The sequence below is a fragment of the Nicotiana sylvestris genome, chromosome 11 (genome assembly GCF_000393655.2).
Source record: "Nicotiana sylvestris chromosome 11, ASM39365v2, whole genome shotgun sequence".
Classification (NCBI taxonomy): domain Eukaryota; kingdom Viridiplantae; phylum Streptophyta; class Magnoliopsida; order Solanales; family Solanaceae; genus Nicotiana; species Nicotiana sylvestris.
Genome location: NC_091067.1, coordinates 113,158,729 through 113,185,832, shown reverse-complemented (window position 1 = coordinate 113,185,832; position 27,104 = coordinate 113,158,729). Strand labels below are relative to the sequence as shown.

Sequence of the window (27,104 nt, the reverse complement as noted above, 5' to 3'; positions counted from 1 at the left end):
TCGACAAAACACAATGCACTTAGCCTAGTTTGGAAAATATGGAAAGGAAAGAAGAGATAACAGTACAAGAAAAACAAGAGAACAAGCGTCCCTTCATAAAGTGAGAGGCAAGTTATGTTTCCGTGGACTGTATTCTTGCAAAGAGTGATCCCATACTAAAAACTCAAACAGGAAAACCAATTTCTTTACTCATAATGTATACAACATAAACTAAAAGAAGTTACAATTACAATTCAACCGAGTTATCAACAAAGGCTAAATTCCACTTGTGCTACATACAGCATACAATATGTATGACATGCCAAACTTTTAAACTCATTGAAACCTAAACGACATCCTATAATGTGACAACCCAAAGGTCGCAAGTCTGTGTGTCAAGATAGAGAGCCAGATTATCCGCCTGAAATAGATTACCGCTTTCAAGGATCTTATATAGAAATGCACGACATTTAATGTATCTGTGCTTGTTGGGCATGTGCGAGCCTTTGAACAAAATGTACCCACGAAATGTCAAGGTGCTATTGCTCATGAAAAATCTGACCACGTGATCATATCCAAGCACCTGAAACAAAATACTCTCCTTCTGCATATAGTCTCCTTGAAAGGGGGCATTCCCAGCCCACTAAGTGAAACCAGTGGTTTCTTTGTCACGACCATCTAAACCTCTTCTGAAAGGGATCAATAGAAGAAGTCAAAATATGTAATAACTTGGGTGGAATAGGTAGTTCATTTCCTTCCTTTAGAGTCGTACTTGAAAATTTCTTACCTCATTCGAGTCAGCAGTCAATTCTTGGTGTTTTAGACGAGAAAGACCTTGTGTCCCATCTGTTTACCAATAACCTCTGAGTAATGGTCGTTATAATTCAGACGCTCCCAGAAACATGACAGGCCGAATTCTACATGTCTGGGCGACTTAAGATAACATATATACAACTCTTTGATATTCTCAGAAAATGTTTTCCTTATGTGAAGCACCTGCAAACAGCAATAATATTTTGTATTTGGTTTATTATCTCCAGTCTCTTAGAGGATGTTAAATGCAACTTTTTTCCGAGGTAGGTTGATTTATATTCAGACATGCCATTCCCCCAGACCCACAGAATGAGAACTTGAACTTGGAGATGCACAACAAAATAATCAAAGTATGCATGCAAGGCATGAGTGCTGTTGCTGTACTAGAACCTTGGAAAACTCACAATCAAGGACTAAGTATTACCCCTTCAAGTTGACTTCTCAAATAATTATTTGATAACAATCTGTAAAAAGTTCCCAAACCAACAAATGCCTCCTGAACACATAAACATGCAGATGTTAACAATCACCTGTGAAATGTCTCCACTCAGACAAGATCGAAAATCCACCGCAGATTGCAAGATGCTTCTTATAATGCTGGCAATATGTTGAGTTTCCTCAGACAGGAAGCATCTGTAAAGGTTCATATTGAAAACATTAGACACGTTCATCAAACAGAAAGTCAAAATTTCTGAGTCATCAACGACAAAATCAAAGCAAAGATAGGGACTTGTGCCTAGACAAGATAGGTCACAAGATCCTAAACTCTTAAGGGTCTAAATTCTATGAGAAGTGGAAAGCCTCAATTAGTAGGGATTATAGGGATTCCACTTTAGCTGTATGACCAGGGAAACTAACCCTAAGGACGGGGGAGTTGGGGGGGGGGGGGGGGGGGGGCAATATTGAATCTTCATCTAAATGATATCGGGTAACTGGAACATTATGAGCAAAGGAAAAGCATTAAATAAACACAAATGCTAGGAAAAGTGAATCATACAGGCTCTAGTATCCTTCTAAAGCAGAAAGAACATCTTTACCTGCTTCAAGGCACTCTAGAGGGATAAAGGACAAAATATGACATCGAATAGTCTTTAAGGACTCAAACAAGATATAATAGACTAACACAGAAATTACTTCGCACACATCTAATCCAATCATAACAGGTTCAATTTCCCTTAAGACAAAGAGACTCTGGTTCCATAGGGAAGTGTAAACCGAAACAGACACCATGGAAACCCAAACCTCACATCCCCTTCTTGTTAAGTTGTCAATTAATAAAGATATGCAGATAGTTTGCAACTGTTATGAAAATGAATCTTGGGTTTAACTTAATGCCAAAAGCTAGCTCATGAGGTAAGGCTTGCACAAGAATATATAAGGAGATAACAGCTCATTCTCTCAACCAATGTGGAACACTTAAGACACCCCTGCACGCCTAGGACTGAATATCTGATTCGTGAACAATATAACATAATGGCCCAACATTAGGTAAACTGGTAATAGGGATGGTTTTGCTCTGATTTACGTTAAAAAAAGACTTAGCCCTTAAAAATCTAAAAGCCAGCTCATGAGGTGAAGATTTATCAAACAACATAAGAAGACAATAGCTCATTCTTTCAATCAAACACTTAATAGAAACTAATGCATTGAGACCCACGCCCATATCTAAAGTAGTAGGATGTCTCTGGGAAGTAATTACTTATGCACATTTTTTTAACATTACATGCAAAAGATCAAGTAGGATGTTGAGTAGGATGACGATGGACTTCATCAAAAGATGCCTTTTTGGCAACCCCTCATGAAAGCAATGAAAGAATCCTTCCGCTCTATTAAGGGTCATTTCATTCTAATACTAAATAATTTGTTTGTTAAAGCAAATTAGAGGTTCTCTGAAACTAGAGGCTATCTACATCTAGCACTAATGTTTCTTGTTATTCATCTAGATAGTTTCAAAATCTATCCAGAATGTATGCCTGCATTCATACCCATAAGTCTTCATTTGAAGGTGCAAATCATTTGGTCATATAGGAGAGTTGCCAACAAACAGTCACTGGCATACACTCTAAAATACCATAATTCAGTTTTCAAGAAAACTACTTCCCACATTCCAACAATTTTGGCTTTTATCCGATATAGAAATGTCAAACTCAGTTTTGATCCGTCATTTTTGCAAAATAAAATGGAAAACCATACAAGTACATAAAAGTTAGTATTATTCATTTTAAAGATTTATAATTTCCAAATACTACACATCTATGTCAAATTAGCATGTCACAACAGACAAGTTTTGGGACAGAAGTAGAGTAGTAGTCAATTTTGCCAACAATTTGTCAACTTATCTTTATCAGCAGATCTACTTTCCTTTTCATTTTTCCCCTTTTAATATAGCATTACATTTTAATGCTCATTAAATTGGAACAATTGGATGAAAAAATGTTACAACTATTAAGCTAGATAAGTGCAGTAGCTTATTTGTCCTGCTGCTGGTAGAGTACAATAAGTTTTCTGTAGAAGATAAGAGACAATAGATCATAAGAAACCATTTAGTGCTGTTCAGTACCAGAAAAACTTTTTTGTTTTCTCCATTTATAGTTCAACTATATGGAAAAAGAAAACTCCAATTTCCTATAACGAATAAGTGGAAAACTAAAAATGAGCTGTCAAGTTTTTCATACTAAAGTAGAAGAATACAAGATGTGATACACTTATCCTTCCTTTTCATCCTTATTATACAAAGAAGTGGAGAACTACAAACAGATTCAGTGTCTCAACCAACTACGGTGTCAAATGAAATGTTCTCACTCTAAGAGCCCGTTTGGCCATGAATTTTTTTCTACTTTTTTTTGAAAAAAATTCACTTTTTTCGAATCACTCTTTGGCCATAAAATTTCCAATTTTCACTAGAAGATGAATTTTGAAATTTTTCGAAAATTTGAAAAACTCCAAAAAACTGTTTTTCAAAATTCACTCAGATCACTCACAAAAATTCAAAAAAACCCAAAATTATATTCATGTCCAAACACAACTCTAATTTTCAAATACCATTTTCACTTGAAAAAAAATTTAACCTTTTTTCGAAATTTTACAATTCTTATGTCCAAACGCCCACTAAATATCATCTTTCTGACTCACCATCACAAATGTCTCCTTCCGTCTCTCCACCATCCCTACCCCTCATGCACACGTAGACAACATCAAAGATTCTCCAGGTGACTGTTGATTGTCACTTACACTTAGGGGTGGCAAAATGGTTAAAGAAAGCAGTTAACCACCCATATTATCCACTTAAAAATGGGTTGGATAATGAACTTTGTTAAAACGGGTCAAATATGGATAAGAACCATATTATCCATTTAGAAAATGGATAACCAATGGGTCTAACTTTTACATTTGTAAAGCCTCAAATTGGGGGTTCCTCGAGTTAGGGAGACTAAGAATTCTCCCAAAAGTAATCATATGTAAGAAGTCATGGATCTGCCGGTTAACCCGTTTTTTATCCATATTAAATATGGGTCGGGTCGGATAATTTATCCATTTTTCCATTACTCGTTTTCGACCCAAACCGTACCCGACCCGCATGTTTGTCACTCCTACTTACACTGGTCACATAATCAATACACCCTCCTGCACTACTACTCAACCACAGATCGTATTCACCTTTTCCCACTGGCTTAAAACTGAGGCAAAATGACAAGATCCACAGCTGCAACTTGTTGATTAAATCCCAAAGTATTGCACTATACAAAATTACACACAAAAGTATCTCTCTTTGAATATTGTTGATAAACTTTTTTTGTGTGTGTGTATCAGAGAGAGAGAAAGGGGGGGAAGGGGGGGGGAGTAAGAAAAGTGGCCACGTGAGCTGATCTTACATGTGCACGGAGTCATCCAGGTATGCCATATGTGCAGAATGCAGATCCATCATATCTTTGACCTGATGACGAAAGAATGGCATCACAAGTATGGAGTAAAATCTCGAAAACTTTTCAGAATGACAAGAATCTAATTACTAAAAGTTAAAAAATATTTTTTAAATCTTTTTTGGATAATTTGAAATTACTCTTAACACAGTAAGCGCTTAAAAACCTGTTTGAGCCAGACACAACAAAAAATACACCAATGAAGAAAATAAAAAGTAGAACTGTATTTCTGTAGAAAGAGATAATATAGTTTGCATTGCTTGACAATAAAAATGAGAACAATTTGACACTTCTGTCTGGTAAGTTTTGAATGAGAATGATCCATTCATAGAACATGTGAGGGAAGCCTGTTTGCAGGAATTGGTCAATATGTTCATTTAATTGCTAAATTAACCTACCAAAAGATAACTCCAAGCCTTCAACAATCCATCGATGCTACATCTCAAAATTAATATTTATTATTGACCAACACCATGCTGAAGAAACTGGCTCAAGTAGCAAAATCCTATAAGCAAGATTACAGTATCAAGTGTTGGTCCTTCCCCACCCCCATCCCCAAACCAAAAAGTAAGTTAAACATTTCCTCAAAAATACAGATAATTTATAACCAAAAGGACAACAGCAAATATTTATTGAATTTCGACAGCTTATTAACTCATCCAAATAGGTTCACATCTTAGCCATTAAAAGCATAGGATATAAGAGGGTCTATCAGAAATAGCCTCTCTACCTACCCAAGATAGGGGTAAGGTCTATGTGAACACGACCCTCTACAAACCCCACTTGTGGGATTATACTGGGTATGTTGTTGTTAATGTTGTTGATGTTGTTGTTGTTGTTGTTTTTGTTGTTGATATAAGAGCTTGGAAGTTGGAACCATTCTTTTTTTTTTTTTTTGAATTGATAACTATTGTATATATTAAAAACATCAGTACATAGGTTGCACTGAAAACCAAATTTACATGAAGAGGATTTGTAGATGTTCTGATTTGAGACCTAGCAAGATCCTAGTATGTCTATGATTGTCAATGTATCTTCTGTGTAAATCTTTTTACACCAAAAACAAAAAAGAAGAATACAATTGAGTTTGATCTTCTGCACTGGATTGCTTCTATCTTCAAAACATCTAGCGTTCCTTTCCCTCCAAACTGTCCACCATATACAAGCCGGGACAATCCTCCATCTATCTCTATTAGTTGCTTCAGCTCCAGCTTCTTCCCAGCTATAAAGAACATCTTTAAGCCTGTATGGCATTGACCATGAAATACCCCTAAGACTAATAAAGATTTTCCATAGTTGGTCTATAATCTTGCAATGTAGAAATAAATGGGTGACAGTTTCAGCATTTTCCCCACATAGAAAACATCTTGAACACAGAGAAATTCCCCTTTTTATGAGATTATCCTGGGTTAATACCACCTCCTTTGCTAGTAGCCAAGTGAAGCATGCTACCTTGTATGGAATCTTTGTTTTCCATATATGTTTCCAAGGCCATGGGTCTACCTGTTGATTATTATGATTCAAAATCTTATATGCATCCTTCACCCGGTAAACCCCTCTGTTGTGCCTCTGCCACCAAAGTGAATCAAACCCTTCCTGTAATCCTTTAAATGCTTCCAGCTCTTTGTAAAGGTCAGCTAATCTTGTTATCTCCCAGTCATTCAGCTGTCTTCTGAGAGTGATTTCTCATCCTTGATGACTCCTCATATCAGCTATTGTCCTATGCTGGTTTTGTGCTAAACCAAACATATCGGGGTATCTTTCCTTTAAGCTTCCGTGTCCTAACCAGTTATCATTCCAGAATGATGTGTTCCTTCTGTTGCTCACTCTTATGGAGGAGTGGTTCTTCATTATAGGCCAAAGTTCTCTGATGGATTTCCACACACTTACTCCATATGATGTTCTGACTTTTTTTGACACCCAGTTATTTTCCTCACCATACTTAGCTTTTATCACTTTGCCCCATAAAGATTGGGGTTCTTGAGAGTACTTCCATAACCATTTCATTCTAAGAGCCTTGCTTTGATTCTTCAAATTCCTTATTCCTAAACCACCTTGTTTTTTAGCCATTGTGAGTGTCTTCCATTTAACTAAATGGAAGACCTTTTTCTCCTTATTACCTTGCCAAAGGAATGATCTTCGTAGTTTGTCCAATCTCTGTAAAATGTCGGCTGGAATTGGGAACAAAGACATCATATAAGTAGGAAGTGAGTCTAATACTGAGTTGATTAGAACTAGCCTGCCCCCAATGATAGGTATTGCGATTTCCATCTTGACAACTTCTCACACTTTTCTATGACTGAATTCCAGATCTCTTTTGATTTGGATCTTACACCAAGAGGCATCCCAAGGTAAACAGTTGGTAGGGACCCAACTTCTCCTCCCAATATCTGTGTCAGTTGCTCCATGTTGTTAACTTCATTAATAATGGGGAAAATATTGCTCTTTCTCCAGTTGATGTGTAATCCTGAGACTCCCTCAAATAAGACCAAAATGATCCTTAGGAATCTAAGTTGTTCCTTTTCAGCGTCACAGAAGACTAGAGTATCATCAGCATATTGGAGATGTGTGATCTCTAGATTGTTTGCCCCACTCCTGTTTACCTCAAAACCTTTAACCTATCCACTGACTTTAGCCGTTTTGATCATGTTGTTCAATCCTTCCATGGCTATAATGAATAGAAAGGGAGATAAAGGATCACCTTGTCTTAGACCTCTGTGTGAATGGAAAAAACCTTTAGGAGATCCATTTATGAGAATGGAGAATGTTACAGTAGATATGCAAAATTTCATCCATCTATTCCATTTCTACCCAAAACCCATTTGTTCTAGCATTCTGAGTAGGAAGCTCCAATTTACATGATCATAGGCCTTCTCAATATCTAATTTACATAAGATTTCAGGTTCTTTCTTTTTTATTCTTGAATCCACAGCTTCGTTGGCAATCAACACTGCATCTATTATTTGTCTTCCTTTGATGAAAGTCATTTGTTGAGCATCGACTATTTTCCCTACCACCCTCTTAAGTCTTTCAGTCAAGACTTTTGAGAGCAGTTTGTAGAAGCTCCCTATCAGACTGATCGGTCTGAAATCTCTCAATTCTTTCGCACCTGTCTTCTTTGGAATCAAAGCTATATATGTTGCATTGAAGCTTTTCTCAAACATCTCCTGCGAATGAAAGTTGTTGAAGGCCTCCATGATGTCTTCCTTCAAAATGTCCCAACACTTTATGAAAAAACCCATTATGTATCCATCCGGACCTGGGGCCTTGTCACTTGCACACATCTTCAGACAACTCAAAACTTCTTGTTCCTCAAAGTTACTCTGTAAAGACTTCCTCTCTGATTCAGAAATTCTTGCTATTTTCGAAATTGACCGTTGGTCTCCACTCTTCAGGTTCTGTGTATAACCCCTTGTAGAATTCAATGATCTCGTTCTCTATTCTGGCTGGATCCTCGACTACTTCATGTCGAATCGATAGTTGATCAATGTTGTTGTTTCTCTTGTGTGCATTGGCGGTACGATGGAAAAATTTTGTATTCCTGTCCCCTTCTTTGAGCCACAGAGCTCTTGATTTTTGTCTCCATGCACTTTCTTCATTCTTGAGTTGTTCCTCAATCTCCATTAAAGTAACTACTTTCCTCACTGATTCCTCCTCTGTCAGCGCTCTTAGTTGTTGTGTTGCCTCAAAACCTGCGAGTTGACTCATTAATTTTGATTTTTGCAATCCCAAATTACCTTCACAACTTCTGCTCCATTCTTTTAGCTTGCCCTTGAGAGCTTTTAACTTGCAAGCTAAAATGTAATCTGGTCTTCCTGAGAATTCAAAAGATGTCCACCAGTCTCTAATTCTGTCATCAAAACCTTCCACATTCAGCCACCAATTTTCAAACTTAAAGTATGATTTAGCTTGTTCCCAAGCACCACAGTATAGAGCCACAGGTGAATGGTCAGAAATCAACCTTTGTTGGATAGTTTGCTTGATGTTTCTGAAGCTTTCATCCCATTCTTCTGAAATGATAAATCTATCAATTCTTGAAGCGGTTGTGTGATTGTCCCCTTTGAATCAAGTATAGTAGCCTCCTTCAAGTCGAAGATCTATCAACTCCATATCTTCTATAAAATCCGAGAATTCCACCATCGCCCTGGATCTCCTTAAACATTCCCGTTTTTCAGAAGGGTACCTTGTAACATTAAAATCACCACAAACCGCCCAAGGACCTTCCATCAATCCTCTCACTGCACCAATTTCTCTCCATACTATTTTCCTTTCTATTCTACAATTTGGGGCATACACTCCTGTTATGTGACATTGAAAATTCTGTAAAAGAGCCTCGAACTTGCAAGTCAAAGTGTATGCACCAGTCTGTAACACCTCCCCTTTCCATACTCTGCAATCCCATAATAACAAAATCCCCCCTCTCGTGCCGCTAGTTTCTAAACTTGCATACCTTACCCATCTACCACCCCATATTTGATTGACTATTTCCGTGATATCCCCCTCCACTTTTATCTCTTGCATGCATATAATGTCTGCCCTCCAGTTCTGCACTTGACTTTTTATGATCTCCCTTTTCTTCTTGTCGTTTAAACCACTTACATTCCAGGAAATTACTTTGATCTTCATATTGAAATGATTGATAGGATTAGTAAGGTAAGGTTTAGCCCGGTTTGTGTTACCTTGTTCCTATGCCTTTGGAAAATATCCACACGGCTATGAGATTATATGCCCTCGTGAGACGTTGCCGACAGCTACACCATGAATCCTCTACATGAGGCTGTCTTCATAAGGCAGTGTGAGGCGCAGAGGAGTGATTATATAGCCAAGGCATATGGGTAACAATACCGGTGCTATTGTCCCCTTATTTGTACTTTTCCTAATTGTTGTATTTTTCTTTTCTTTTATTAATAAAAAACTAGCCCTAGGCGCTTGACTAGTGGATTGCCAAAAAAAAAAAAGGATTGATAGATCTCTTCCCCCACTCCTTTTCCCGTCACTCTTGAATTTGACATCAAACGAAGTTAATCCTTTTAATTCCAGTGATCCTTTGAACCTTTGTTTCTTCACCTCCAACTCTGTCTTCACCTTTCTAACATGTCTGCAACTGTCAATTTGCATTAACAACTCCAATGCTTCTTCTTCATGGCCTTGAAAATCTACTCCAAACATTTTCCCCAATTTGATCATATTTTGATGAACCCATAGTGTTGCATCCATGTCTTTATCCATTAATGGGTTGTGTTGTTGAACTGCTATAGGAGTCACCTCCTCGATTTCCCAATCTTGGATAGAGCTAAAGTGTTTTAGTTGTTCCAAAGCACTTCCAGCTTGATCTTCCCCCATATTTGTGTTTATGATCTGCTCCCCTGCCTTCTGTTCCAGTCTTGCTATCTCTGCTCCACCTTCTGGCTGACTGCAACTGTTAAGTGTTGCCTTTGGCATACTTTCAAGGTTTGCATTGGAGATTGGATCCCCTGGACTAGACTCTTTTGCCTCGAAGTAAGAAGGTCCTCCCATTTCCTCAATATAAGGCTTCAGCCTAATATCATCTGAAAACTCACACGAGAGATCATTAAAAATGACTTCTGCAGCCAAATCGAAGTCATAGGATTTCAGCTCGTTGTTTGTCACTTTACTGCTCCGATTTATCGAACTCGAACCATGTATAAGTTGCACACTTGCCTTTCCTTTATCAGCGTTTTGCAATATGGTGCATCCCACTTGATTGTTCAAATATCTCTCTGCTTCAAAGGATTGTTCGTTTTCCTGCATCTTCAGCTCAAATCTTGCCTGTCTTTCAGCCCAGATTGGGATGAAAAATTTGATACCGTCTCTTTCAATCCCAACCTCATTGGGAATCTTTCTGCCATCACCAACAATTTTAATTCTTGCCCACTTAAGATGATTTTTGAGATCAGTTTCTTCTTCAGTAGCTATCCATCCTCCACAGAGATCTCTTATTTCTTTGAAGATCTTTTATGACCATAGATGTAAAGGAATCCCCATGGCTCTAATCTAGCATGTTTCCGCAATTTGTGAGGTTGGAATGCATCCAACAGTATGATTCCACCATTCCAGGTGAAGCTTGAACTTTTTCCATCTCCAGTCTCCTTGCAAAATCTGCTCCGCCATGAATCTGTTTGGAAATTCAAATAGAAACATGTTGCCTGTCATTTCATACATGTTTACTCCATATGCTTTGTTCCATGAAGCACTAGCCCATCGCCTTATGTCTGCTAAAGTGGGTCTCTCATTGATTTCATTCCCAAAAAACTCGACAATGCATCTTTTTAGTAAACCAGAATCCTCGCTACTTGTCGGTTCCACAACAGAGATATCTCCATTGTTTATGCTGACCTTTGCCTCACGAAGGGTATTTGATTGTCATTTACTCTCCTTGATTTCTTTGACATAAGGATAGTTGTCCACAGTGATTCTAGGTGGAACTGTGGGATTCATTTTGGAGGTCTGATGTGTGAATCTTTCTATCTTAGCTGCTATGTCTTTCCAACCTGCATTCAAAGCTAACTCTGGAATTATAATAACAGACCTCCCTTCTCCCTTCAGTGACAGAATGCTCATATATCTTCCATGAACGTTGAATTTCCTGGTACAGAAATGTTCTGTCATATGTTCCTTGTACTTCCATCGCTTCACTAAATTCATTTGATCTGTCGACGCTTCTTTAAGTACGAAACAAATCCATTCCATTGCCTTTCTGCCCATGGATGAACGTCTCATCATGATGCGGCTCCTCTCCACCCATTCGAACCATACATCTTTGTAGGAATTCCATCTGGTGATGTCAAAAGATTTGAATCCTGCGTTGAAATAAATCTGGTCGTCTCCCATATTGTACCACCCAGCTGCTCAGGTTATGGAAATTATAAGGAGTGTTTGATGGTTATCACAGTTGAGTTGTTGAGGTAAAAGAAACTGAAATCTGGACTAAACAGAGGTTCCCCGCTCCCCGGAAAAATAAAAGTCGTCGGAAATCTGAAAAAATTGTACAGATCTGGTCGGAATTATCAGTAGAGGATGTTGTCCAAAAAAAAATTTTGAAAAGCTGCCGGAGAAGGGCTCACGTGCCGGCGCGTGGCGACTAGGTCGCCGGAAAGTGCCGCGCGTGGCAGCTTCTTCGTCAGAAAAATTTCAGTGGAGTGGTCGGAATTTTGAGGGCTTTCTAATGGTGTTCATGGAAACCTAAGATTCCTTGATTCCCAGGCTCCTCGGGGAGTGTGCCTGAGAGCTTGAAAGTAGAGAGAGAAAATTCCCAGGCTCCTTGATTCAGCTTCAGAAGTTGGAACCATTCTAAAACAACATTATATAAAGCATATTGTAGGATACTGAAATGCACAAGATTAAGACTAGCAAGAGGCTGATAATCACAAACCAAACAGCAAATAAAGGGGGAAAAGGTGAAATTCATTAAAACCCAGATCAGAAGGTGCTCCAAACCTTATCCTTAAGAGAATGCATGAATCTGCACCAGGACACATGAGATAGTTGTGATTGTACATATTGCTGCAACGTACATACAAAATGATTAAGCTGGTGCCTGGAATGAAATTCAGAACCACGTAAGTAAAACAGCAGAAAGTAGCAGACTCTAACCACAAAAGTAATGAAACGACTCAGCACATATAGCATATATGATTGAGTAGAAAATCATGGGATAAGCTTATGTTAGATATAAGAGAAGAGATTGAAGAATAGTGATGTCTACGGGCTTTTATAGATGGTTTACACTTAACACATTTACTTTCTTCCAACATCACTAATATATTTTATATACAACTATAATATTCAAACTCACAGCTAAGTCGCAGACCCTCCAAGCGTCATGTCATACCAACTTGCTTCGGTTAGACTTTTCTCGCCACAATGCTCAACAAGTTACTTCGGGTCGTAGATATAGGTCTTAGGTCCATTTTCATTGTGACTCTTAAGACATTTCATTTACATTTAGCATCAATGTGATTATGACCCAACAAGTGTTTAAGCGCAACACGAAATAGCGCACAGTTGCTTTGCTTCGCGTTTCCAAGATAACCAAGAAATGCACGGTGTGGCAGCGTGCTTCTTAGGTTTCTATCAAAAGAAACTCTATAGCAAGATCTGAAATATCTCAACTTTGAACAAGCTCGGAAAAAGCTAGCATCTTTCTGCATATATGATTGCACACAACCTCTTAATAAAAAAACCCATAAAAGAGCAAGCAACATCATACGGAAAAACATGTCATACACAAAAGCATAATATCTTGTGATTATTCCTTTCACATAGAGTTACCAGACAAGCCTTGGGTCAAATGACATCAAGTTAGCCAGAAAGAAAGAAGACAACAATAATTAAAACGTAAAAAGGACCTTGTTTCAATTAAGATGGACAGTTGCTTTGGTTCTGCATTGCCAAACGCAAAATGTTGATTCTTCTTGTCCAATTTAGAGAGATCCTGTTCACAAGGACAACATATCAAAATTATTAGGTGACTTAAAGCATCACTTATGTAAAATAATTTGGTTGAGCCAACTGTCAAAACTACAGTTGTGATTATCCTGTGCAGTGTAATCATTTTATTTTATTTTATTTGGTTTTGGGAGGATTTAATGTAAATATGCACCCTCAGTTATTGTTTCATTTTATCAGCATGATAGGGAAGGGGTAAGATATAAGAGATATAAACTTCCTAAAATACTTCTCCACCTTAGTTGAAGCCCTTCAAAATCAAATGCATTCAAACACTAACTAAACTGTGATGGCGGCCACTAGAAAGAATTCCAAAACTAAGGAAAAATAAGTCATATTAAATGGTATTGGATTGCGGTGACTGAACCACGATTTCCAATACTTAACAATTATACCGCAAAACAATTAAGCCCACTCTTCATTCCTTCATACAATATAGATTCAGTTACTAACCTGTAGGCTCCATAAATCAATGCCTTCACAAGGCATTTGACAACAAATTAAACATGGATATCCCTGTTCTCAACCTGTATAGGCTAATGAAAAGAAATGAAATAGGGCTTTCCATGGTCACACAAGAGGTAATTTCAATATTAGGTAACCCGTAACTGCTTCTTTGGTCAATCCCAAGCAGGCTGGAACTTGCTTTAACTTCAACGAACTAGGTGTATACAAGTTCTCAGAATAAATATAAAGAGACAGGGAATAAGCAAAGAAAAGAAAATGAGAAGGGTTGAGCAAAGACATAGAAACATAAAATCCACGCATTACATATATATACATGATGAATTTAATAAACTATGGGACCAATATCAAATCAGTACCTTTAATGAGCGCCATATATCACTTAAAGAGAAAGCAGCAAGCTTGACTTGTATCAGAAAACTAAAGATGTCCGAGTACATTTTTAGTGCGCCAGGAGACAATATGATGCTGAGTGGCCAATCTACTCGATAACCCAAACCCAAACAATCAAAGGAGTGGATTCCTGCCAAGAGTAATATAGTTCTAAAAGCTGAACCAAAAATGCCTGTAGAAGATAATGCACCATATATACAGATGCAGAGAAACAAATGGACAGAGAAAAGGTAAAACGTAAGGGTCCCCTTCACAAGAAGATGTTTGCCATACCATAAAATGTTCCTCTACCAGAAACTGAGATGTTTGTCATACTCCCTTTCACATAGACAAACAAACGATCCTTATAAGGGTCCCCTTCACAAGAAGATCTCTGAACTGACAACTCAAGAATGCCCTGAATTGCTGATATTCTCTTTTCTGCCTCTACGGTGTACCATTTCTGTTTCGAGAAAATACACAAATCAAGAAAAGGAAAGTAAAAAACAAGCTATAAAGTGGGAGAAGAACATACATGATGCTGAAGAGAGCTGACAAACAGATGTGCCCAATCTGCTAATTCCATAAAATGATACCTCCTTAGAGCCAGCAAATGTTCATGCAAACTAAAACCTTTATCAAGTAATTGTATAGTTAACTTGCTCAAGTATTTGTATCTAGCAATGTCAAGGAAAAAATGAGAGGCCATATAAGAATGCCTTTGCCTGCTCCCCAACAGGTAAGGGTTACTTAAAGAACATTGTGATGATGGTGATTAATAACAAATAAAAGTTTAAGCAAAACAATCATTTCTTTTTTATATATATATGAAAAAACAATCATTTCTTTTCGAATAACACTCTTCTTAAAATTAGAGAAAGAAATGAAAATATCACTTTCGCAGATATAAAATAGCTGAAGAAAGTATCAAAGTTGAGGATTCAAAGGAGAACATAAGAGAACTATGGCCCGCCGAGGAACAATGGATCTAAAACACAGTTTACAGATGTCAAAGTGGGCAAGACAATGGTCACTATTCAAACTTGGAGAAGGAAATTGGTTCTAGAGGACTGGCCCACCAAGGAACATCAGCCCTGCAACTCAAATACTTCACTGACCTTGAACTAACCGATTTTTCATGAAAACCCATCATCTGAGACTGCATAAATCAGGTATGTCTAAAATAATTCCAACTTCAAAATCCTTGAATACTCATATTTTATCAAGCATCATGTCAACTACATAGATGATCGTCCCTTATTGAATAATATTTTAGCACTACAGGTCACAGGAATATCAACATTTGAGGTACTAGAAGCATGAGCATCTCTACCTCTTTCGTTAATATTTAACTTCATAATGGGGGCACTTGAGTCAGCGGCCGGAGCCCGACAGCGTCTTGACACACATCCAATTTTTGGGCTATCTTGATTTTAATCTTCTTTGCTAAGTAGTCAGAAAAATGTAAATGAAATTCTTTCCTCGTCATGAATGGGGAGAAAAGTTGGACGCCACAGTAGTAAAGCATAAACAAACAAGGGAAAATAAAGACAGTTTACTGCAAGTGTTGATAAGCTGCATTTCATGCATCTAGAATATATAAGGATACTGAAGCAAAATCTCCTCCAACAGGCACTTTTTGATAATATGATCCAGTGGCATCTCAAGGACTGTCACCAAACTAGTCTTCGGAAATCTAGCAGTTGTACTGGCAATCTTGCTAGAATTAGCAAGCAGTCTCTCCCAACCACTCCCACCAGCAGCATTTTCCAATGATGAGATTTTTTGAATGTGAGCCTCGGAACCTACAGGGGAACAAGTATGAGACAGCTCTTCCTTTTTCTCCAAGTTCTTATCAGAGTGATCTTTTAAGTTATGTTGACAACTAGTAAGAACAGCAGCAGTAGCTGCTGTACCAGTCAAAACAGAAACCCCAGCTCCTAACTGATCTCTAGAATTGGCAGCAAACTTTTCTATATAAACCTCGCAAGGATCTCTGATAGATGTGAAATTAAAAAAAGGAAAAGATTGCCTAGAATCTCTTGAGCACATTTGTTCAGGCTCCCTCTTTGGGTTAACAAGAGAACTTCTAGCCAAAATTGGGTTCATGCTTAGAAAGTCGGAGTTATGCTTCAGCTTCCATGATGGCAAACTTGTTGAACTTAAAAAAGTACAAGCTCTATATGGATGCTGATCCTTTTCATAAGCCTCAGGCAATGAAGGATTTCGAGGTAGAACTGAACCACTAGAATCTACGTTGTTAGGCAACTGGACACCAAATTTACAACTGCCTACTTCCGGCTCAATCTCAACTTCATGCGACCATGTACTCTGAGAGCTCCTCCTATCAATATTCAGAAGATTTCCTGGAAAGCAATCAGACAGACAGCAAGTATTGTGGCAACTATTAGTGATCCGGTTATCAAGATCCTGCAGCGTACTTTGTTCCCCACTTCTATAGGGCAGAGAACTGTCACATGCAGCTCTTTCACTGTTACTAACATCCGTGGAAGATATTTCCATCCTTCTACATGATTTACACGAAACATATTCTGCAGAGCATGAAATCTCATCTTGCGGAAACTTCTGCTTCTGCAAAAGACCATCATCAATAAAACTTAAAGCAGATAAATAATCTGGCTCCAACACCACATCAGTGCCAGGTCTGTTGCTCGGTAGGTCAAAATCACTTTGCCCCTCTGAGTTTTCTTCTGATGAAGCTTCAGATGACTCCAGGAGATCTTCGGTACCAGAAAAATCATCGTCTGTGCTAATCTCAGCTTCTATGGTGTCGTGAACCCTAAAATTCAGATACTATACTCTTTAGTAACAGGGAAAGGAGTGATACAAAAATCAAAAAGTTACTGACAAAATGATCAAATCTGCGTTAAGAATGAGTGGAAAGAAAATACTCAGCTATGCAGCTCTAGCGACTCAACTAAGAGTTCAGTGAACTCATTCAATGTAAAAGAGTTCGGGTATCCAACCCAAAACTTAGGGCAATGCATTGACTAGTCCAACACTTTTATAAACCCTTAGATGCCCCTAATATACCTGTTGTGGACATTATATGACTCAACACCCTCTTTTATGTGCAATATAATTTTAGGGTTAATACGTGCACTTTAATGCAGACTTAAGTGCATTAGAAAGGTCTTTCTAAAGGTTGCTTAATACCATGCCAAAGAATTTGAACACACCAATGCAAAATCATAAAGCAATGGGTGGAGCATCCCCAAACCTTTATAGACCTCTTTTGACCAATGTGGGATTGTATATAATCAACACCCAGTTGAATCGTGTGAAACATTTCATCTAAAAGTTCAAAATGTTAACAAAACAATACTTTTATTTATTTATTTTAGGTCTTCAACACACTCCCTCTTGTGCAGCCGAGATTCTTTTTCATGGGCCAAGCAAGTGGAAGTTTTCTTTTTAATGAAAGAGTGAGGCGAGACTCGAAAGCAGGACCTATGCTTTCTTCAATACCATGTTGAATTGGTAAACAGTCTCACCTAAAAGCTTAAATTATTGAAGAGTGGATATTTGATTTATTTATATCTTTTACATCACACATCCTTGGGATGCGGCCCTTCCCCAGACCTTGCATGAACGCGGGATGCTTCGTACACCGGGCTGCCCTTTTGTTTTCTACATTTCTAACTTCAGATCATGCAATTTTTGCTCCCTATAGACAGAAACCAAGAACTATAGAGATAGAATGATGGATAGATAGTAGATAAATAGTTTTTAAACAATTAGATTATAGACAAACAGTCCTGGACGGAAGCACAATCAAATTAGATTATAGACACAACAATCCTGGATGGATGCACAATCAAATGAGCCAGCACATGGGGACATGCACAATGAAGTGTATAAAGTGGGTAGACTTACAAAGTTTGACCTCTGGTATCGTTTGAATATGCATCCAAGTTGTCACTAGTTGAAAACAAAACAGGAGAGGTCAAGTTCCTTGCATGGTTTGCATACCTAGGTTGCATGCCCTGGAGAGATATTTGGGAAATAGAAATCTTATGGAACACGTGAAAAAGCTAAGAGAAAAGATTAGCCTCGTTTTACTTCTATAATAAATAAATGGTGAGAGGCTAGAATTACTGTGAAAAAAGCTGGTTTAACTGTCTAGATTACTTGTTGCATCATAAAAATATCCGACAATTTTGTTCAACAACACATATGTATTAAACTCTTATTAGGTACTCTACATATGCAGGAATAGAGCCTTTAAAAGTTAACTACTGGAATGTGTAATCAAAATTAATATATTTGCTTGATATTAAAAGACAAAGAGGGGAGAAGCAGTGGTTAATGCTGAAGAATCTGTGTCGGGAGGAATACATAACTGGAGATGAGATGGGCATATTGGATTGTGGGCATGAATTCCATTGTGGTTGCATAAAGCAGTGGTTAATGCTGAAGAATCTGTGTCCTACAAATGTTAAAGTTAAGCTCTCTAATCAAATGATCATACAAAATGTGGATCTCCTTTTCTTACTTAAATTTGGATAATAGGCATCAAAGTTTAAGTACCACTTTTTACTTATATAAAATATTAAAAAGAAGTTCGACTATACTTTTTCTTCATTTTGAGTTTTCTCCTCCCCTTCTCAATGGCAGTTCTTTTTATCAAGAACTGGTGTATTCTCTTTAGCTATCTAGTATGTGCAAAGTAAAATAACGATTTGCTTCTTTAGGGGAATGTCTTTCCTTTTTCCCTTCACTTTTTCATGGCTAGCTGGTCTAAAAGAGGCGATGAGAATTCTTTTCGTCAAGAGCATGTGTGGTTCTTTAGCTATCTACTAGTACTTGCAGTGTAAACTAAGAAGTGACTTATTTAAGTACTAAGGAGGAGCTACTTCTGCTCGATCACCCGTTCGATTTTACATTCACAAGGCAAAGACCTTTTGATGAAGCGGCAGTCTTGGGGGTAATAATTTATAAAAAATAAATAGATTATATAGCGATTATTCTGCAATTGAGAAGGGACTACTCCTTCGCTTCCTTTCACTTTTGCTAACTGCTTTTACTTTTTTATGGAAAATAAAGACAGTGATGATTAAATTTAAATCTCTCTCCCTTAAAAGCAGGGAAAAGTTATATTCTGCATGAGTTTTGAAGCCGTTACAAGTCAAAACCAAGACTTGTCGTCATTCGACACCTTAAGTTGTCTTACATTAATGACAGAATCTGGCACGATATACTCAATATTAGCACCCGGATTGTCAAAACTCGACGTAAGAGAAGTTCATTAACTAATTAATCAAAAAAGGAATAGTTCATTAGCTATCATTTGCCATTGTGATACATCCCTCAGGGTAGTTTTAGTGCATGGTGGCTTTAAATGGAGAAAATAGTCTTACATCTTATGTATCTATTTCCCCTCTTTCCTCCTCTATTCCTCCGCCCCTCTCTCTATCTGTGTCAGAGAACTTTTAAAGAAACAGCGTAAGAAAGAAATGGAGGAAGATATAATTGGTGATGCAGACAGGTGATTCTGTCTAAGCTTCAGATAGAAGTACAACATCACCTTTTACTATTCTCATATCATTTTATCAGATATTCGGTCATCTGTCTTTTATTTTTAAGACCTAAATCTTCAACTGTACCCGAAGTTTCTGTCTTGCATGATCTACGAAACTATCTGAACTTACCCTCGTGATTTAAGTTGATCAAATAATCAAAGTAGCATAACTATACCTCATTGATCTCATTCTCATTTCAAAACTTGTTTGGAATTCCTTTAATATACTTAACTTACTTTAAGTTTTTATCCTTTTTTCTTTTCTAAAAAGAGATTTTATCCTATATGTAAGATGACAGCTTTAGATGCTTGAAATCCAACCAATCAAAGCTATTTTTCCTCTTCTGATTCCCTCTTCTCCACCCCAGCAAAGAATTCCCTGGAAAAGAGGGTTGGGTGGGTGGGTGGGTGGGGGGGGTTACATCTTAATTCTACATACTTTAGCACCTGAAACTGTTCATATTGCTCATGAGTGATTACATGGGTTCAGGAACTGAAGAATATGTTAGTGAGAAGACCTTTATGCGTCTTATTATTTAAAACGCATAGGAAATCCTTTTTCTTTAAAAATCTTTTTGATACAAATCTTCTTGAGACATTTGGTTTGAATAATACTACATTATACCTTTAAGCGGAAAAAAAAATATGAAAAACAGAGAATATGCCAGGTAAAGGACAGTACTATATATAAGACATGGTTACATACCATCAAAGACAAAAAAAAATTGTCATTTATTTCATTTTTCACATATTATTACATTGGAAAAAGATACATGAGAAAAAGGAAAAGTGACACTTCTATTGAGGGATTGTCACGACCTTTTACTGGACAAATTAAATTCTCTAATGTTCACTTTTTTCCATCCATGGTAGCAGGACTTGGAAAATCATCTACAGGTGGAAAACTATATGAAACAATGGATGGTTTAGATCAAAAACAAGAAAGGGAGAGAGGAAAAGAAACCATGCAGAAAAAAAAAAGTAAAGAAGACAAGAAGAATGGAAAGGAGCATCAAATTTTAGTTTGGGGTTTGATCTAAAGAAAAAAGGAACAAACTGGTATTACCTTGACTTTAATACATTTATATGCATTTTTAAGTTCATAATATCAAAGGTCAGTTTTGGCATCACAGATTTCGCCAAAGAAGGTTTCTTTCCCTTTCATTTATACCTGAAAGGAACTAGAGTTTTTGTCAATTTTCATATTAACTGCCCTTGCTCTCCCCCAAAAATTCATCCAAACTAAGGGGGAAAAAAGATTGTTCCCTACTATTCTAGAGTAAAAACATGTCATTATAGAGAACGATTTAAGACCAGAAAAAAGGAAAAAATTTAAAATTCCATCACATTGCTGTTAGGAGATCATAAAAGATCAAGAACTCAAGATTTTATGACATCAAGAAAGCCAGTGTTCCTTTTCATGAAGTGAAAGTTGTGTACGTAAAACTCCAGAACAGGTTGAGTCCAATATCACTCTTTTACCGGAACCTATCTCTTTCTTTATATTCAACCTCGCTGAACGAATCTTGACTTGAACTCACCAAGCAATGAACAAACAAAATATAGCAAACTAATACCAAACTATTAGCTTGCACTTTTTGTTGATAATTGATATTCCAAAAGTATCTTAGAAACACGTATCAGATGTAACTTTGCAGCACTTTATGGTAGAAAGAACAACTAGAACCCAGTATCAATGGGTATATCAATATCATTGAAAAAGACCACAATCTGAACATTTAAACAAAAAGACTTCCACATCATTCAGGCCTCTGATGTCCACATTTTTCAAGGCAACAGGCAGGTTTAGAAAGAATCAAATAAGTTGGACCAGGATAGAAATATCTAACACATCTTTAAAATTATCACCATCTTGTAGTGGAGAAGAGAAAAACTTAAATTTATTTTAGACAAGATTTATCACCTGCTGTTGGCATTTTTAACTTCAATCTCTAAATTTATCCATATTTTCTCCCTCATTTAAACAGATTTCATACTTCAACTAGAACCCAGTATCAATGGGTATATCAGAATCATTGAAAAAGACCACAATCTGAACTTTTAAACAAAAAAACTTCCACATCATGTCAGGCCTCTGATGTTCACATTTTCCAAGGCAGCAGGCAGGTTTAGAAAGAATTAAATAAGTTGGACCAGGTTAGAATATCTAACATGTCTTTTAAAATAATCACCATCTTGTAGTGGAGAAGAGAAAAACTTAATTTATTTTAGACAAGATTCATCACCTGCTGTTGGCATTTTTTTTTTACTTCAATATCTAAATTAATCCATATTCTTCTCCCTAATTTAAACAGAATTCATACTTCAAAAATACTAGTGCAGTATTTTCAGGAGGCAAAAGAACTCTTCCTTGAAACTTTTTACTGATATCTAGGCATTACCAAAAGTAAAGCAGCTATCCAGACTATGTTTAACATCCCTGCAAAGAATTAAGTACGAGATTATTCAATCTCAGTGGAATCTCCAATATATAACGAGATAAACCAGAACAACTGCAGGAACTACCTCGAGTCAGAAGTGAAAAGCAGAAGTAAAAGTTGGTGTTCCCACATCGTATATTGTTGAAGTGTGTAACCATCTCATCTAAAAGCTTAAGTTGTTAGAGAGAAAATACTTTTAGTTACTTAATTATGCCTCAACACGCCCACTCATGTGCGGACCTAATTCTTTTTCACGGACCAAACACGTGGATTCTTTTTTAAAAATGGGTGGCAGGGAAACTCGAACCCTGGGCCTCTGCATGCTCTCATACCATGTTGAGGTATGTCACCATCTTATCGAAAGGTTTAAGATGTTAGAGAGAGCACAAAAATAATTACTTAATCATGTCTCAGCAGATATATCGGAAACAGCTTGTCTACCTTCACAAAATAGGGCTAAGGTCTGCGTAAACACCACCTTCACCAGACCCCACTTGTGGGATTACACTGGATTTCTTTTTTTGGTTGTTGTTGTTGTTATCTCTCAGAAGATATCAAATTAGAGATTCTTTAACAGGATAAACAATCATACAGAAATCATAGTTTCTAATAGATAAACCAGCGCAAGCAATTAGCCAAGATTCAACACACCTTGTTATCCTAGAAAGAAAAAAAAAATCACAGATCCTACAGCTGTAGAGGAAAGCAAAAGATATATAAGAAAGATGATACTGGAACAGTGGCCTCTGAAAAATTACCTCCCGAAATCTGAATTCCATCTTAGTGAAAACATTGTCAACTTTCTCCAGCATCCTTTGGTAATAACTGTTTCTTGAAACCACCATTGTCTCAATAGTTCCTTTCTCAAATAACAAGGACGATCTGAAGCTTGGGAATTCGCTTGAAAACCCATCGATGCCAGGAAGGAGTTCTTCATGAATACCGTTAAATGGTCCAAAAGTATCACAGAACTCAAGTAACTTTGTTATTATTTGAAGCTGTTGACCTGCTCGGAAAAGGGGAAGCAAACAATCCTCCAGAAACAAAGGTAAAACTCCCTGTCGCACCTGAGATATTGAGTAGCAGATGATAAAAACAGACTCCAAAGTTGACACAATAAGCATATCAGCATCGGAAAAAAATTAAAACTCCAAATTCTAGGCAATGACAGACAGCATTACCCTAACACTTGCTAATGGGAAGTCATTAGAGATTCCAGTGTTACCCGGCTCATGATCAGGTTGCTCTTTCACAATTTCCACGATGAACTCTTTAAAAGGATCAGCAATTCTACCTTCAAAAATCCATGCTCTAATAAATCCACAGTACGGTTCCCATGAACGTAGAAACAGGAACTTCAGGAGAGCACAATGGGCTGGATCAGCCATCTAGCCAAAAAAAAATCCAAGGAACGATATCAATAATAAGCAAAAGAGACACCTTATTTAATATCTTATACAAAAAGTTCAGATCCATAAAATCTCACACCTTGTTTCACCCAAAATGTAACTTTTTCCACAATGGTGAATGGAATAATACTTAGCACCACACATTATTGTAACAGCCAAAAATAGTGAGTGCACCATTTGGACAATATCGACATCGCAGTTAAATACCTTAAGTTACATATTTTCCATTAAGAATGCAGGCTATTTCTTTCCTACTTACAAAAATCTCTTAGCAGAATCAGATTAACCATTTTGGATATTTCAGTAGCATTTTCAGGTGGTAACGTAAATTTAGGCACAAAATAGGAAACAGGTTTACTCTAGCCTCAGTGAAGTCTATGGATATGTGTCCTTCTGCACACATTATTACATCGCTCTTTTCCCACATATCTACTAATAACTGGCTGCTTTCCTCCTCAGATATAGAAAGGAAAGAAATATGTAGCACATAATCCATGAAGCATTTACACCAAGATGATAATCAAATACCATGTGTGACTTGCTAAACATGCACAATGTAATCCTTCATGAATCGGCAAAGTACCAGATCAAGCACATACAGTTGAATGAGCAAAAGAACATCAGGAATCCAATTTTAAGAATGTCAAAGTGTAGAACAGCCACTAAATGAACTGCTTCTATATGATGCTAACCTTTAGTTGTGTGTACAAGAAAGTGAGCAGAGCACCACTTCTGGGGAAATTATTAAACTCTAAAAACGCTTTGGCACTTATTTCTTCAAGAGATAATTCAGAATATCTAAGAGCTAGATCACTCATATTGCAGATATTACCAAGCACATCCAGCTGAGTTCTTAGTCCTGCAGAGTGCAGATAAGCCTCTAGCAATGTAATTTCGCCATGCCCAACACTAGTAAAACAGCCTCCACCCTTGGACTTCAAGCAACGCCTAAAATTGACAGAAGCATATAGTGTATTTAGGGCGGAGGTATACCCATCTAAGATTTTCGCCACAGAAATTGCGAAAGCCTGATTAACAAGTGTATGATTGCTCATTCGACGTCCCACACCATCATTAGCATCATACTTTTGAACTTCATCCTCATCTGAATTCCCATCTGGAGTTAAACATGTAAAATGATCGACAAATTTGTGAAGGAGGAAAATGATGCAACCAAAACGCCCAATAGATTTGAGTAGATTTCCCAAAGCAAGGGTGCTTGAAGTCCGTGTCAACAAACTTGGGATATGATGGAAGGATCTATCAGCTGAATCAAAACAAAATAAAGCAGAAAGCTTTTGAATAGATATCAGAACTGATTCTACACCTTGCAGAGCATCCAATGTCAGTCTCACCAAGCTAGACTCCTGAAAGGATGAATGTTCGAATAATAGGTAAAGTGTCTTTTCATTTTCCAGAATTTAGAAGGAAGAAAAAACTCTTAGTTCATTCATCATAAAATGGTAATATCACAAGAGATGAAATCATAAAGATAATGCAACTTTCTATCTTGTCACAAGAAAAAGAGAATGTTCAGCCTTGAGTATCTAAGAAAACAATAGAACCTCAAAGAACATGACCAACAAAACATGTCCCAGCAAGAATCAAGCATAGAGCAGTATCATAGGTTGTATATTATGCACTCAAACTGGTAATTTCCATTCCCACTTCCTCGTTTAATGAACAACAACAAAAGGTGAATTGCAGTAGAAAGTAGAAACCCGAAAAATATTCAAAAGCCGCACTTAACCATTAAACGGTAAATATGCAATTAAAACATTTATCAATTACTTACACCCATTGCAACTTTAGAACTTAGGAAAATCCAAACTACAGGAGAAAACAAATTTCGCATTTCCATTTAGTGCCATATCACAAAAGGTTCCCCAATCTCCCCTTAACTTTGGCTTCAAATTAATTGAAATAACAATAGACATAGCAAATAAAAATTTTGTAAGTGAAATGTGACTCCCCATTTCTCAGTTATCAGGTCCCATAGAACAGTGATGAGACCACCAATTCATATGAAAGAACTTTTGAGCCTTTAAAGTCCATCACATCCACAATATGAGTGCCAGAAACGCGGATGTTAAGATGGATGTGTATTAAGATTCGATAAAATCAGATGATAACATCTGATAGAATGTGTAAGTAGCACACACATAGAATAAAATGAATGAAGGTCGCTTGAGATGTTTCGATCATGTCCTACGTAAGCCTCCAAATGCAATGATTAGTACATGAGATAACCAAAAGATCACATGGAATGATGTTATTTCAAAGATTTATATTCCTTCGAGATCCATGCAAATTTAGGGGAAGAAGCCAAAGACTCCTATAGGCGACACTTACTAGTTGAGATTAGGGCTTAGTCATTATGTTAGTATACATTACACCTAGTGTTCATGGGAGCGCTTTTAACTTTTTAGATTTATATGTCAGTAAGAATTATAGAGAACCTCGAGAACTCGAAAATAATAGTGTGGACTTATATGCCGAGACCAACTAGCCTGGGATTGAGGCAAAACTGAGCTGTTAATTGGCACCAAAACATACATGGGAAATTTGTTCCTACCTTAAGTGAGTCATGTAGCAGTGACATGTCACTCTAGATTTGCTTGAAAAGTTAAGGTACAGAAGAACTAACGTATTAGTGGTTTTATTGCAACTGTCCATAAATTAGTTCATAAATGCAACTTTCTATGAGTTACACTTTATAACGGTAGCGTCCGGCCATCTCTCGTACGCCTCAATAAATCCACAGTACCTGTTTCCATACATTAGCAAATGTACAAAATAACTCTGTCAAAATTCTTAGACGGATGGGAATAAATCACCTAGCTTTTGTTGCCTCTGCTAGGATTGAACCCTAGTCTCATAGTCTCGTGTCTTATTTTCAGCTTCATTGAGCCCTATGCCAAGCAGTGCCAACTTCCTAATAGTGTAACGGTCTTCACTAAGACACAAGCACAAAACAATCCTCATCTGTTGTACACTAGGCAATTAATCTTGTACATTGCCGCTTTGATTTCTCATCGAATTAACAGAAAAAAGAATTAAAATTTCCCACTAAAATCAAAGTGCTCTTTACGAAAACAGCGAAAGAAGCACATAATTCGATCAAAAATGAGGAAAAATGTAAAAAATCTCATAGGACGTGTCCAAACAAAAAAAATGCTATAGCAATACATAAGTAATAAAACAACACTCCACCAGCTATACATCACGGAATTAATACGTACGTTGCCTATGTGCAAATGTCATAGATGAAAAGGGTTCTTACAGAAACGGCGGAAGTGGAGTATTGAACATGGGAAGACCGATTAGTGTTAGCGGAATTGGAAGAAGAAATGCCGCCGCATTCTGAAGGAATTGATTCCCAAGGTCTGGGTGGAACATACAGATCTTCCAACTTTAATTTCTCAAATAACGAAGCCAAATTGGTATCCACTGCCATTGGATTAAGAATTGAAGTTCAGTCAATTTTGCCTCTGATTTCCCTAGGGTTTTCTGGGAAGAGAAATGGGGATTGGTAAAGTTTGAAATATTTGAAATTTTAAAACTACTAGTACTACTCTACTGTGTTTGTTCTAGTGGCACTGTGTAGAAATTAGAAAGAGGGCGAAGAGTATTGAGGAAGAAAGAGAAGGGAAAGAAAGTTTTGTAATGGAGACCTTTTCCCTCCAATTTTGAC

General features: G+C 37.2%; 1 protein-coding gene across 3 annotated transcripts; it reads right to left on the bottom strand.

Moving 5' to 3' along the window:
• Window positions 1–74: 74 nt before the first annotated feature.
• On the bottom strand, window positions 75–27,104 carry LOC104210543 (uncharacterized). 3 transcript variants are annotated; one of them, XM_070162337.1, is made up of 15 exons: window positions 26,694–27,104; window positions 24,103–24,777; window positions 23,183–23,389; window positions 22,760–23,068; window positions 17,916–18,025; window positions 15,628–16,818; window positions 14,554–14,695; window positions 14,313–14,481; window positions 14,006–14,169; window positions 13,082–13,167; window positions 12,171–12,270; window positions 4,665–4,726; window positions 1,323–1,425; window positions 767–975; window positions 75–668 (listed from the first exon to the last, which is right to left on the bottom strand). In XM_070162337.1, the coding sequence occupies exons 1-14, from the start codon at window positions 26,865–26,867 to the stop codon at window positions 799–801; spliced, it is 3,669 nt and encodes a 1,222-aa protein (XP_070018438.1). In that variant the 5' UTR covers window positions 26,868–27,104; the 3' UTR covers window positions 75–668; window positions 767–798. The 3 variants fall into 3 exon arrangements, with proteins under 3 accessions (XP_070018438.1, XP_070018439.1, XP_070018440.1); XM_070162338.1 differs by having other exon boundaries at window positions 75–665; XM_070162339.1 differs by lacking the exons at window positions 75–668; window positions 767–975 and having other exon boundaries at window positions 1,331–1,425; window positions 12,171–12,236.

Bases quoted from the DNA above. Each gene is read 5' to 3' on its own strand.
- LOC104210543 (XM_070162337.1), bottom strand. From the start codon at position 26,867: ATGGCAGTGGATACCAATTTGGCTTCGTTATTTGAGAAATTAAAGTTG. The intron at 16,819-17,915 runs GTAAGTCTACCC...TCTGAATTTTAG, and splicing joins GATACCAGAGGTCAAACTTT to GGTTCACGACACCATAGAAG. The intron at 1,426-4,664 runs GTAAGATCAGCT...GAACCTTTACAG, and splicing joins CTGGATGACTCCGTGCACAT to ATGCTTCCTGTCTGAGGAAA.